At 43.2% G+C, this 15,024-nt stretch overlaps 1 protein-coding gene across 1 annotated transcript; it reads right to left on the bottom strand.

Annotated features, from left to right (window-relative positions):
• Positions 1-337: 337 nt before the first annotated feature.
• rnd3a (Rho family GTPase 3a) lies at positions 338-9,373 on the bottom strand. Its single transcript, XM_083549771.1, has 5 exons — positions 9,074-9,373; positions 8,874-8,961; positions 4,359-4,468; positions 2,839-2,973; positions 338-2,365 (listed from the first exon to the last, which is right to left on the bottom strand). Exons 1-5 carry the CDS (start codon positions 9,221-9,223, stop codon positions 2,117-2,119), a joined length of 732 nt encoding a protein of 243 aa, XP_083405897.1. The 5' UTR covers positions 9,224-9,373; the 3' UTR covers positions 338-2,116.
• Positions 9,374-15,024: the final 5,651 nt, after the last annotated feature.

Genomic DNA, 15,024 nt, shown 5'->3' with positions numbered 1-15,024 from the left:
GCTTTTCTCATTCTCATCACTATCACCTCTGGCCTGCCTACTGGGGCTAAAATAAATAAATAAGAATAATAAATATCCAGTATTTCTAAGTGCTGTACACATGTAATTGAATAAAACATTGGAATCTGTACAGCACATAAGCTTTTTCCTTCTGTAACTATGGGATGTGGACTCCGGTTCCCAGCCTGACAAACATACCGTACGCCTCCCATGAGTTATTGCTCAAGGTCACATGTTTACAAGCCTGGATTTGTCTCCACAGTCACCTGATATCATGGGAGCCTTTGTAATGCTGCAACATCCCCAACCAATAAACAGAAAAACAAAGCAGTCATCATTTTCTATCAAAATGCTTTTAATTCGGTTTGGTGTTTTTTTTTACATTTTAAACATTTCAATAAATATTAACAAAAAAAAGCTTAGTTTTAGAGCACAAAAAATACAAAATAAAAAGGTCAGACATTAATACTGCATGTGAAAGGACATGAAAGTAATGGAAGGTCTTAAATTAATGGAAAATGTATTTGTAGAAAAGGTTCGACTCAAAGTGCAACTACTGACCTGCAACTGGTCTAAAAAAAAAATTTATAATAAAATCAACCGATCAGGTTTTAACTGGGTGTGCACTTACTCTATTTCTGAAGCTCCCAGAAAGAAGCTTATGCCTTTTAGACCCTTCATCTCTCACCTCCATCGCCACTAGTGGATGATCTGCATAGTGTAACGCCAAATCTGACTAAACCCAGAGAAAGTTCATCGGCTTGGCTTCATGCAAGTAATCATTTAAGCCATATTTAATAAACAATGATCCACCAAGGTGTATTATGGGTAAGCCGGTAAACCAAATAAGTGTTTGGTAAACCTTCTGTTAAAAGCAATAAAAGAAATGTGCTATTACAGGAAATTATCAATAATTTTTTTTTTTTTTCCAATAACAGCATGTAGTTTCTTTTAAACAACCTTTGAAATGATCCAACAGCCTCATCATAGCCTCGATCCGTTTACGGTTAACATTTAAACACTTCCGGTCGCCACATTCATTCTAACTGCTGTACAGCTGCTCCTTCACCGGTCCCTTCTCAAGAAAAACCCACAGGGAAATCGCCAAAAGCACAAACAACTCTGTTCTGAAAACTTACTGCTGCACCGGAGACCCTTTTAATAAACCAGCGCTAAACATCACTCCACCTACAAAGTGGCTACTGAGTGAAAACCATGAGAACTTTGAGTATTTTAAATGACTGATAAAATTCCTAACATCACTCACTGGGCAGCTGTCTAACGCCACGTGAACTGAAATTTAAACATCAGGATTCCACCTCGTTTACGACCCCTGCGTTCCGTCCGGAAGGCAGAACACGAGTGCAGCTCGTATTTTGTGCCCAGATGCATTTCATTTAGTGAGCTATTTAGTCCTAGTCAGACAATCAGAGAGCTAGAAAGTGACTTCCTATTAAAGAGGGGGAAAAAATAGAAAATGTGATCTGTTTTTGATAAACCAAAGAAGCGGAGTATCCATAGTGACCGCACGTGCTGAGGAATTCTAGCTGAGCTCAGCAATAAAAGCATCTGAATAAGCACCCATGCAAAAAGAGAAGCAAATCAAAAGCACAGTGATTCTTCTGCTCCATTTTTAGCTACCTTCCTCAAACCCACTTGTTCCCCTCTCTCTCTCTCTCTCTCTCTCTCTCAAGAGCCTCAACGTGGCCTTTCATTTTAGTAAAATAAAACAATGTAAAGAAAAGCCGTGTCAAATTTCATCCTTATTTTCTGCTGAAGCTACAAGTTCCTGTTTCACTTCCCGTCAGGAAGCGCGTTTCTGTTTAGGATCCGGAAAAAGCATGGCCTCTCGTTGGCTTTGAGAGAGCGCGCTTCCTCTGAGGGGACGTGGTGAGTTATGGGGAAAGGGGGGTGAGGTATGGCTTCAGGACGTTTTCCTCTTGCTGTCAGGTTACAGGAAGTGGAACGGTTGCATACGGCGTTGCGAGGAAAGAGTTTCCGTCTCACCGCGCTCCTTTTACACTTTTTTTTAATTCTCTTGCTTGTATAGTCATCCCCGTTCTCCCGATGTTTTCTCCGCCCGCGTGTCCCAGAATGCCTTGCTCACAAGACAAGATCACATGACCGTGCAGCTTTTGGCTTTGTCCTTGCGGAAGTCCGTCGCCACGGCGGCCAGATCGGGCCTGCCGGGCATGTGCGAAACGCGCTTGGCCGAGCGCGCGGATTTGTTGCGCTTGACGGTTTTGTTGCTCTTGTTGACGCATGCGAGCGTGGCCACGTGGAAAATGTCCCGCACGCTGTTCTCCGACTGCAGCGCCGAACACTCGATGTACGGAGCAGAGATCTGTTTAGCCATGGAGGAACCCTGAAAGAGAACGCCCAGAACAGTTATTAATGAGTTCGCTAAGCCCTTAAATCCACATATTCACTGTTGATCCAGAGGTAATATTTCCACCATCTCAGCTTTGAGGTTACATCGACACTATAAATCGTCAGGAGGGAAATTCGTAATTCAAGTCTGAAATAGTCGATGTCTGAGCGTTTGATCTCGGATCAACCTTGGCTCGTTCACTCCAAACCCGATTAAACACGGCGTACTCGATTTCACGCGCGGCTTTTCATCTGACATCTTGAAGTTGCGATCTTCGGCATAGTAATTACTTTCGGAATGACTTTCATCATGTGCCAAAAATGACATGATCGTGTAATTAAGGATGCAGAGACTATCTTCGTTGAGAAAAGCACCATTACAGGGGGGAGGGGAAAGGGGGGGGGGGGGGGGATTTCATATATTGTCTTCCGTATGTTCGCCGCTGTGGCGCCCGGACCGATGCTCACCTGATCGTAGGACACTGGCATCTGTCTGTGATTGGACAGCTCCACTAAGGTGCTGAGGTCCGTTCTCAGGTCTGACTTGCAGCCCACGAGCAGCATCTTCGTGTTGGGGCAGAACTCCTGGATCTCTCCTTTCCACTAATGGAGAGAGGAGAGAGTAAACAGTGAGCTCTACACAAACCCTTCGAATGCATTTTCCCATAGCTTCATTACAGTTTGTTTTCCACTTTATTTGAACCCACTCTTGCTTGATTAGACATTCCTGTCTCTCACTAGGCAGCTCTCAAACCCTTCACTGGTCTCTCTCTTGAGCCGTCTCTGCTTTCAGTCTCAAAAGGTGAAACGCATTCCTTTCTCCAACAGAGCACAGAATAAGCTGGTGTGTGTACATGTGCGTGTGGCTCCACGAAACCGGAGGGCGAAAATATCCGATAATGCAATGCTGCAGCATTTCTCTCTACTGTGGCTGCCAGGATCCGGTTTACTAGGACACACACTGCCGATTGTTCCCTCAGGAACATGAGCACCTTGCTTTCTCGCTTTCCCATGATCCTTGGGCACTGCCATTTCGTTCAGGCCCGGGATCGGTTTCCCCTTCAGGTTAAAACATTTTCAGGATGAAATTTAGTGGCAGCTTTTAAACCTAATGACCGAGCAGCAGGTCGCATCCGATAGTCCGATTACTTCTAGCGCGAATTAGTGACTATCGCCCCACACACACACACACACACACACACACACACACACACACACACACACACACACACACACACACACACACACACACACACACACACACACACACACACACACACGTCCGACCTGCTCTCGTTTATCTTGCTGACATTCTCCACAGACTTGTTGGAGGAAGGTTGTTTGGTTATGCTGGTCTGCTCTTCACATCCCTGCTCCAGGGTTTTACTGGGATTAGGTGTCCCCTGTTGGACTTTTTGCAGTTACATACTGTCTCAGTGTCAGGGTTCTTTCTAACATCGCTCAGTTTGAGCAGCAAGAGAAACTAACACACCCACACGGATAGTTAACATTCGGAACATGTATTTATATTATATATAAATATTATATTAAATTATTTATATTTCTGCAGATTCCACAAAGTAAAATCTAAGGCTTATTTAAGAACGTTAACCAAACCCAAATTTTTTTTCCGGGCCGAGTATCGCTAAATTTGCACTTCCCTAAAAGTTTGTCTCCTTTGTAGTTGTAATACGGCGAGTTAGATTTTAACTAGCGACAGAACGAACTACAAAAACATTCTAAAGTGCTGCGGGAGCATTTTAATGAGCATTAGAGTTAAATTTACGAAGACGTTGAAAAAATTAAGACCTGTTTAAAAAGATTTAAGATCCAGAACAGCCAATGTACGACTTTAAGGCCTAAATTATTTTTTAAAGACTTTTCAGACCCATTAGAAACCTTGTATTAACCTTGTACACCTCCCCCAAAAAAAATTGGAATAATAATTCATGGTTGTGTAAACATTGGTAAATGTTAGTCGCACACACCTTTTTAAGGACACTGTCCAGCGTCTCCGGGCGGCTGATGTCGAAGCAGATGATGACTGCATCTGAGTCGGGGTACGACAGCGGCCTCACGTTATCGTAGTACGGGGAACCTAGGAGGCAAAAGAGGACACAAAGCTGAGGCGACACGTACACACACACACTCACATTTCAGTTATAACCACATATACACCACTTTTGTTGTTTTTTCACTTTGTATTTAGCATATGCAACATGCTAAATGAACAAACCCTAGGTTTCTGTCTAATGAAATAAAGCGGCTTGGAAAAGTTTCAGCGAGATCCGTGTTCAGGGGCTGCGCCTCATTAAAACCCTCTGGATTTGGAGGTTTTCTGCTTCCCACATGTACAGCTCTCAGCCAGGAATCTGGAGAATTTTGGTTTTGTGTCCGGTGTGACACATGGGAGGTCTGTTCGCAACCCAAACACACGGGGGGATGGGGTGGTGGAAGCAAGCACGAGGAGTGTGATCAATAACAGTTTGGAAAGGGAAGCTGTTTTATCACGGCCTCCGAAGCTCCACCCACAGGATATGGACTCTGATAATCTTTTTTGTACACGTTTCTGGCAACAAGCTTGAGAATCTGGTAGGCTGTGACCGGAGAGGTTTTCTGCACTTCTGTGGGCTTGTTTTCAGCATGAACTCAAAAGTTTTCACAAATTCGTTTTGTTTGAACTATTGATTAAAACTGGCTCATTTCAAATTAGAAAACGATCGAGCAGATTGTGGCAAAGCACGGAAAGAGGAGAAAAACCCGACAAAACTACCAGCGCACCTCTTAAATATTTTCCCCATTCCTTCTGAAAGCTTTTCTAATCTCTAAACCTCAGGCATTCTTCGAGTGTCTACAAACAGGAGTCAGGAAACAGCATGGTCCACCTTTAGGTTATGATCTCAGGAGAAGCATTTGTAGATTGATTTCTGGTCAACATTTTTTTTTATTTGTGTACAACCAATAATCGTCACTCTGTAAGGAGAATGTGAAGCTGCTTTGGGTTCTGATGTAACCCAGACCAGCTTCACATTAGCAAAGTTCACGTTTATGGCAGATTTGCATTAAAATGCGACCTTTTGGTGACTTGCCGGTGTAGAGGAAATCCCTTAGCTCCCAACACTCACTGAGGCATTTCATTAACTCACATTACAGCTAGCCTCAGGACACACACCCTCTCTCCCTTATTCTCTCTCTCTCACACACACACACACACACACACACACACACACACACACGACCATATATAACCATCTTGATCACACATGGAACCCTTCTCATCCTCCAGCTCTCAGTCTTCTTTCTGAGGAATGTCCAGCTGCTCTGCGTACGAGTGTGTTTACAAAAGTGTATATATAGCTGACCAGGGTGCCATACACACACCTGTGGTCAATCACACTAAACACATGTATTTCCATTCCAAAAGTATGTAACTGACTTTTAGAGTGGAAAAGTAAACTTCAATCTGAAATTCTGATGAAACGTGTACAAGGAAAGAAAAAAAAAAAAAAAAAAAAAAAAAAAAAAAAAGGAGAGAAAGGAATTCGTTGGAACGCCACAATTATGCAGGAGCCGCTCCAATCCGATTTCCGTTCAGGATAATGAGATATGAATCCTCTCGACGGAAATAAGCATTCATATGACTCTCGAGCTTCCCCGAGCTTATTTTGACAATGAGCTCTTTGTGGCAACCTTTCATCTGTGGAATGTAAGGCATGAAGCTCTGGATCAGACTCCTGAGCTCAGAGATGTGAGGAACAGGAACAGGAAAACGCCTGTCTGTTTATCTTCGATTAGGTTTTTTTTGTGGGTGGTGGTGGTGGGAGGTTTAGACACACATTATGTCTCCTCATTCTTTTACAAAAGTAAATGCCCAGCCATTCGAGAGTTCTAGGTAGCAGGTCATGTGACATTTACCCAAGAATGCTGGACCAAGTTCTCAAAGCAGCAATCATTCCAGTTCAGATCCTGTGAGAGCAGTCATGGCAATTAAAGTGCAAATTAAACTGCCGTCTAAAAACATCCAACACTCCTCCTGAAAGGCAGGGATCCAGACGGAGCAGTTATAAAGAGTGTGTTAGGCCGTGTACGCAGGAGAGTCAAATGGCTGTGTTTAAAGGCCTTAATGAGGACCATACTGCCCGCTTGAGCTCATTATCTGGCCCTCAGATAACGGAGAGACAAAAGGCACCTCAGTACGTGAATCAGCAGGATGGATGTGTGTGTGTGTGTGTGTGTGTGTGTGTGTGTGTGTGTGTATTGATTAGTGCTTGCTGCTGGAGAGGTTCGCGTCAAAGTCCGGACGTTTAGCCCCTGATCTTTTGGACAGTAGGGGTTCACACCCTTAATCAATAAGGGGCTTAGAAGAAGCTCAGAGGGAGCAGATTCAGTAGAGAGGCAACTGTTAGGCCTGCAGGGGGCATTCGGAAATCACAGGGTGCTGAGGTCAGTCTCTAACCTCTGATAAGAACAAAACACAAGAACTGCTTTATACTCGGAGGATGCTGGGGGTGGCGGGGGTTCAGTTGGCTTAAACAATAACAGGCCTGACGCAAAAGTTTGTATAACATTTCTGCACAAAATCATGACAAGCTCACCGATGTAGAGACTCTGCTCTACAAGCAGTCTCTCCTCAGACTCGAGGAAGAAAAAAAAAAAAAAAAAAAAAAAAAAAAAAAAACAAAAAGAAGCAAATGTCTAAAAGTATAAAAGTACACACGAGTCAAAAGAAGGAAGAGCAGGCACGAGCTGGAGTAAATGGGACAAACAACCATGCAACAGTTCAATTCAGCCTCTTTATCATTACGTACAATCGGGAAATGTCTCACGACGGAAGCCAATACAACAGCAGTCATGAGAAGACAATTTCACTTCTCATGTAATGCTGAAAAGCTGTTCTTTATCTGGGTCTGTTAGGGGGGGAAGAAATAACCCCTATAAATGTCCAGCTTGTTCCACAGAACTGCTAAACTCTTGATTTGTAAGATGGTGAGTAACGTTCTAACAATGTTATGATGAGAGGGTGACTATAATGGCTATAAACAACAAGTTCTAAACCGGACCCGGCCAGCACGAAGACTGAAGTCTCACCATTGCAGCTTATTTGCCGTTCCGTCAAAATCCTGAGTCACTGAAGATCTAAATATATATTTGTCGTACTGATTTAAAATTGCGTCTTCTCGATCCTCCTGATCATCAACACGTTCGCAAGTGCGTGTCTGTCGCCTCTCCGTACTAACAGCACACTGATGACGTGAAAGCTACATGTACACTGGGCCTAGACAGGGGCATTAGTTTAAACAAATACCTACAATTACACCTTGAAAACAACTCCATCCCACACACACACACGTTGCAAAAGCATTTCATGGCAAATTCCAGTTATTTCCTCTTTGGAAGAGAAGCAGGTCTGCGGGAACGAGGTAATTGCTAACAGACCGCGGGATCAAACTCGCTTCCCAAACCATAGACACTGAGCCTGGCGCCTCCCAGGTAGCTCACCACACATAAATCCACACACCCTGGGAACACACACACGCATCCCATTACTACGGCTGTGTGGATTTAAGGGCAAGCCAAAGCGATTCTCAAGAGACGGGTATTTTTCACACTCGCTCCCAAGTGCTGCAGGTTTCACTCTTCACGCTCTCCCTAACGAGCGAGTCGGCACGGCCGGGTCCTTGTCGTCCTTAGACAAAAGGGTGTGGTGGGATCGTGTGTGTGTGTGTGTGTGTGTGTGTGTTTGCACGGCGGGTGTGTGAGGATCAGCTGTTCCCGCTTTTGTGTAACCGAGCGTCCTAAAGACAAGCACTTTCCTGGAGGAACACAAGCACACGTTAAAAGTCCAAGCAGAACGTTGAGAAAAGCTCGAACGTGAGGCCAAAGCCGTGTACAGAAGTCGTACAATCGTCACTCGAGCAGTTGGATAAAAAAAAAATAAGATCTATACATATTTAGCAGGTCGTATCAGATCGATTCACTGGTGATTAACCAGGACGACTACGCTGGAGGGGTCAGAGGAGACCCTTCGCTTCGACCAAACAAGTGTGACACAGTGCTAGCAGCCTCGGACATGTCCGGACACGACGGGGAAACCAGGTTATCGGGGTCAAACGCTTCAGGTCCTCCTTTAATACCAAGATTCCCGTAAACCCCACGCGATCCATAACCGTTACCTCATAGCGAATTTATAGAGGGAAAATTTGGTGTATACACGTGTGTTAATGGTACTTTTTAAACCAGAAAATGGGTTTGGGAGGACAAGTGTATTTAAAAAAAAAATATTATAATTGTTGCGTAAATATTGGCACCCACTCATTTCTTCTGGAAGGTTCCTGAAAGGTATTGCGTGCGACTTGAAGGAAACTCTGAACAACAAAATTAACAGTTTAGTGGTTCATTTACATTCATGTTATTTAGGGTGTGTGTGTGTGTGTGTGTGTGTGTGAGAGACAGAGTAAAATATATATTGTTTTTATATTATATGTTATTAGGTGAACTCTTACCTGAGGTGTCCCACAGGCTGAGCTCAATCCTCTGAGTGTCAATCTCAAAACTTGCTGTATAATTCTCAAACACGGTGGGAACATAGTTCTACACACACACAAAATACAATACAAACAATAAATCAACGTTTCATTTCATTTTTTTTAACGCGTAGACTTTTATAACATGGTTAAAAAATTCTCTTTATTCATTTACTCACCTCAGGGAAACAGTCCTTAGCAAACACATGAAGTAAAGCAGTCTTTCCACACTGACTGTCTCCAACCACTACTATTTTACACTTCACGTTCTGACTCGCGTCCATTCCGGCCTGACAGAACGATTTCTGGCACGACCTTCTTTCCTTCATTTGTTAATTTTTATTTAATCGGAATTGGAAGCAAAACAAAAAAATCCCTCGAAGCGCCTCGTAAATCTCCTCACACAGCCACTGTCCCTCAAACTCTGCTTCTGAACTCGGCTCATGCGCTAGCAAGACTTTATATAACCCCCTCCTGACCAATCACAGTGTCCGGAGAAGGGTTCTGTCCCCGCCCTGTTTTTTATGCGTGCTGCGCGTGGATGTAGGCGCTTTCACGACCGCGCAGGCGTACTGCATTAATACGGAAAGCCAAAAGTAACCAAACTTTTTTTTTTTTTTTTTTTTTCATTTTCAGTTCCACATTTTGTCTTCAAGATCTCATTTCTGGATTACAAGATATTCTAGCTTTCAAATATACAGGGCTCATATTTAGACTATCTGCATATTTATCATATCTGTCCCATACATGTGCTTAAAAATCCAGTCCACCCAGCTGCCAAAACCTGAGTTTTATGGGGTCGAATGGTGTCACCAACTCAGGGTAGGAGGTAAGAGGTAGGTATACATCAAGACTCTCTTCTGTTATGACATCAAGGTCCCTTAAATGTCCGAACAGCTGAGTCACTGGTGCGTAAAGACCTACCATTTGCTGTATTACTTAAACTAGCACTAATTTTTCCCCTTTTTGTTTTATGTTTATATGATAAAAGTGTGCTATAATTCCTCCCAACAGAGTTTTAAGCTGATGGTAATCCTAAATCTAGAACCTAATGAACCAGTGTTAATTCATTCATCGATACAGACGTCAAAGCAGTTTTGGACGACACTTTGGATAAGGGCTTCAGCTAAAGGCCCTAAATGTAAATGTCAAGAGAAGGACTTCTTTGTTTCCACTACTAATGCTACACGCTAGACTCAGTTTCAAGGACGTTGTTGGGCTCAACGACCAACTGTGAAACGCTTAGTAGCAAAATTATCCTCTTCGCATTACGTCATGGATTAAACATTGTATAATTTTCTCAGTAAAGCTGCTTTGGAACAACGCATATTGTTGAAACTCGCTCTACAAATAAAATTTAACAGCTCGTGTGCAGTGCCACAATTTGGAAGCTAAAGTCTTGCCAGAAAGAATTCTCCGGAGGAAAGAAAAAAGCCGTTCTGGTTGTCCAAATGAGTTTCCTGTTAGTTCATATTGTAAAATTCGAAGCACACTTTAAATGGTCATGAAATACAACAGATCTGGCGCTCATCACTGAAAGAAGAAAAAAAAAAAAAAAAAAGGTACCTGCTAACAAAAAATCCTATTGTTACATAGTCGCAGTGCAAAAAAAAAAAGACTAAAGAAAAACGAGCGTCTGGAACATTATTTGTTTTGGCGGATCGACTATTAAAAGGAACTATACAAGTACCCGGATGTGATATTATCCCAGACATCCCACGCTCCTGATAACCAAGGCATCGCGGCTCTGAATTCTTCCGTCTGGAGAGGTGATTCACGCGAATGAACAAAGGCCCGTTCACATTTACTGCAGTTTATTGCCACTCGTGTCCTCCTTTATGATCGACCTCGACGGGGTTAAAATGTGCGCGTCTGTTCTCCATTTTCGGAATATTACCGTGTTTCTTCCAGATGGAATACAGTTAAAAAAAAAAACAACCTTAATTCGATGTGTATACTGTGTACATACACGCAAAGGAACAAAGTTAGGTTTCCTTTGATGTACGGTAGAATTTCTGTTCTGCTAGCGATGTTTGTAAGAGTGCACTGGAGTTAGGGTTAGAGGTAGTTGGTCATTAAGTCTGGTTGATACACAGTGCGGTGAGTGGCGTTAAACACTACGAGTGCTGAGGAAGATGTGACTGAAGAATGCAAGAAGCAGACACGGTAATAAAATGCTAACAATGAGGGAAAGCTTTTGAGATAAGGTAACAATGCAGGCCTGGAAAAAAAAAAAAGGCATTATGTTAGCTTTTTACAATTAATAATGTTAGCTGTGCGCTTTAAAACGATCAAAGCCAGAGAGGCGCTAATGATAAGGACTTGCTGCGCGTTTACCAACAAAGAGCACGGTACGAGATCCTGCGGCCCGCTTGAAATGCTAATTCAGAGCCTTAATGTCAAGCAGATTCGCATATGGAAGAAGGATGTGGACATGACATTTTGAGTTGCCTGCTTTTATGCCACGTCTCTTATTAAGGCCTCATGGGATGGCAGCATGTCAGCCGTTTGACTTTACAATGCTGTCGTTACGGATGTCGAAATCGCACGTTCCTCTGTGATTATTCTGAGAGAAACGCCTAGCATTATAAGGGGGGGACGTTTCTACAGGGTAAAGAGATCACATACATGCTATTAGAGACCCCTTTTCTAAGCAGAAGGTTCTCCGCTATTGATTAGAAGGTTGTGGGCTAAAATCCGAAGTCAGCCAGCATCAGGACCTTGAGCATGGTTATTTTTTTCTGCCAACAGCTGCTCACTCAGCAAGGCCGTGAACATTCCCAGATTCAACTACTGTCGTGTTAAAGGTCTCCTTTCGGAAAAGGTGACAAGTGACGCGAAGCGTAAACGAAAGAAGAGGAAGTCAAACCGGGAGGTAACTCTATAGCCGTGGAACATACACGCGGTCTGTAAAGAAGCAATACCAGGCCAGCAAAAACACTCGCTGTGTCTCTCTACTGATCTGAGAGCTGATGAGCTTAAAAGGTTTCGGGTTGCAGTGTGGGAATGGGATAGGATGTGTGTGTGTTGTAACCTCATGAACTCGAAAATCTTTAGGTTATAGGTGGGGCCAAATATGTGCGAACCACTACAAAAGAATTCACAAGTGTAGGTTTTTTTTCCCCCGTAGGTAAAATCGGATGCACCCATAAATCAAAATATCCATTCACAAAGCTGAGCTTCATGTCCTCGAGACTTGATAGAATGCGTTTCTGCATGTGCCTGTGTGTGTTTGTGTGCGCATGTTGGCTTAACCACAAAGGGATTCCTCGCACGTTCTGCTCGATCGAATACTTCCGTCCCTCGACAACAATAAGAATTCAAACCCACGAGTCACGTCACTAATCCCTGGCTACAATTCAACATTAGACCCATGTGTTAATTAAAAGCTCAGTAAAAGGAAACCGAATAATTTTCAGGACACGCGACACGTTTTCTTCGGGTTTGACCTCGCAGACGTTCTCCCGCCTGTGGTCAATTTCCTTTCACATATAAAAACGTGAAGGATGTACGGACAATAGAAGTTGACCAAATTGGATGACCGACAGTGGATCTCATGTACACAGCCTGTCGAATTTTAAGTTCAGAAACACCTAGTCTTTTTTCATTAGTGAGACACAAACAGGTTTCTATAGGACAGTGAATGAAATGACCGAAAGAAAGGTGAGCACACTTTTAACAGGAGAAATAATTTTAGTAGACTTCCTCACCCCCAGTCAAACATGAAGGTGGAAAGCTTAATGGTTTGGGGTTGTTTTGGACCAGGAAAGGTTGGAGATTTATTTAAGAAAGTGAAAGGAACCCTAAACCAACATGGCAACCATTCCATACTTCAACACCACGCAGTTCCATCTGGACTGCAGCTCATCGCTACCGACTTCAACATACAAGACAATGAGCTAAAGCGTACGTCCGAGCTCCGTGAGCGTTATTTACAGAGCAAACGGTCAGCTGGAGTGTTATCGGCCATTGAATGGCCCCCCCCAGTCACCGCACCTAAATCCGATTAAGCTGCTCTGGGATGAATTGGAGCGCAAGAAAAAAAATCTCCAGCTAGTAATCTCCTAATTGTACTGTAAATGACCTAGTTTGTTTGTTTAAACAAAAGGAAAATGCATGTGTCTCTTAAAAACCAAGAAAGGCCCCATGCTCTAATACCGTTTTAACAATCCCTTGTTTCACCATGTCCTCCCTTGGAGATCGGCCCTAGGGGTAATTCCTACTCGACATCTTTTACCAGCCTTTGACACGGTCAATCACAAGACCCTCACAAGACTGAGTGGAGCTCAGCATGGTGGTGGATTACTTCCTATGTGGAAAGATGGCCATATCAGATAACATAGAAGACATTCACATCCGCTTCATTCAGACTCTCCCCTGGAGTCCCCCAAGGCTCAGTACTCAGTCCTCTTTTATTGTGCTCTGTCAATGAGGTAAGATACTTTAACCTTTCTCGAATTATATATATTCCTGCTATGGGACTTATCCCCTACTTTACACCCCTCAGGTACTAAAAACGGACTTGTATATTCCTCGAGATCTGTCCTTAAGTCAAGAGCTTATCCTGTCTATCTAGCAATGCAGAAAATCATTTGGACAACCAACCCTTATTCTCTATGCAGGTGTCTTAGTCGTATACACTGCATGGACAAACATTTGTGGATACCCAGCCATTAGATTCAAATGGGATTTTTAAACATCCCATTCCACATTTATTTCCCATTTACTGTTCTAATAACATCCAGTCTTCTGGGAAGGTTTTGGAGTGCGCTTGTGGAGATTTGTGCTCATTCAGGCACAACGGTGTTAGTAAAGTCAGATACCGATGTAGGCGAGATGAGGAGGCCTGGAGTGCAGTCCATATAGTGTTTTGCAGAATAGTCTACCGCTCTCAAACCCACCGAAATAAGCTGTAATGTGTTCAGAAAGAAATGTACGATCCTCCACAGGGTCACTTGCTGATTCTCTCCTAATTTGGATTCTTTATTGCAAGCTGTGTTTAGGGACGAAAACAGGAGAACAGAAGGCTTTTGGAAACAAAGAGCTCTGAAATGAAGGTTCCTAAATGTCTCTGGTAGGAGAGGCATAATGGGAAAGCGACGATGACTTTGCATAAAAAATGCTTGCAAGGACTGCGGATTCTGGAGTTTTCGACTCCCAGAGAGGATTTCTGTGTTTGAGGACACAGTCATGAGTAGCAATGTTGTTTACACATTGTATGGCCAAAAATATAGGGACACCATACTCTTCCCGCCATTTACGGGTCATCCCCAAACTGTACCACAAAGTCGTATTGAACGTCTTTGGAGGAGATATCATTATCTCCCTTCACTTGGACTTGGAGACCCAAACATGTCCCAGCATCGCAATAACCCTGTGTGCAAAGCCAGCTCCATGAAGATCCTCTTTACATGGTGGAAGATCTCCGGCTATAGAGCTTCGACCTCAACCCTATTGAACAATGAATGCACCCCAGGCCTCCTCACCTCCATCAGTCCTCGACTTTACCAACACCCTCATGTCTGAATGAGCACAAATCTCCACAAAATCTAGTGGAACATCTTTCCAGAACTGAAAGTTATTGTAACAGCAAATATGACTAAATGTGAAATAGGAGGTTCAAAATATCTCCTATATGGAGGTGTCAGTATATTTCCATCATTAGAGAGTCCCAGGATAGGGGATTTTCTCTCCAAAATTTTAACTTTGCTTTAGCATAAGGGTAAACATAACTGTAAACAGAAAAAAAAATAAAAAAAAGTATGACGCAGCATTATTTTTTGCCGAGTCATTGTTTTACAGTATTATTAACGCAAACATAATTCGCCTCAAGGAAGAAAGTCAACGCAAACATTACTAGGATTGATAACCGAGCTAATCTTCTCTTCCCCTGCGTGTGCGTGTCGTGTAAACGGACCGCTATGGAGACACGTACCTCCCAGCACGTGACCAACCGGCTCATTGATTAGCGGCATCACACTGCGAACTTTGTCCCAACACTTAAACGCATACAAAGGCTCCAAATCTCACACTGAGCGATCCCATCACACGTCATTAGCGCTCGTTAGCATCTAATCGACTCAGGTTCATTAGCCTGGTGCTTTATTTTTTTTTATGTTCTTTTCCCGTC

Source organism: Silurus aristotelis, assembly GCF_946808225.1.
Source record: "Silurus aristotelis genome assembly, chromosome: 9".
In the NCBI taxonomy this organism is placed as follows: domain Eukaryota; kingdom Metazoa; phylum Chordata; class Actinopteri; order Siluriformes; family Siluridae; genus Silurus; species Silurus aristotelis.
This window is presented reverse-complemented; position numbering and strand designations above follow the sequence as displayed.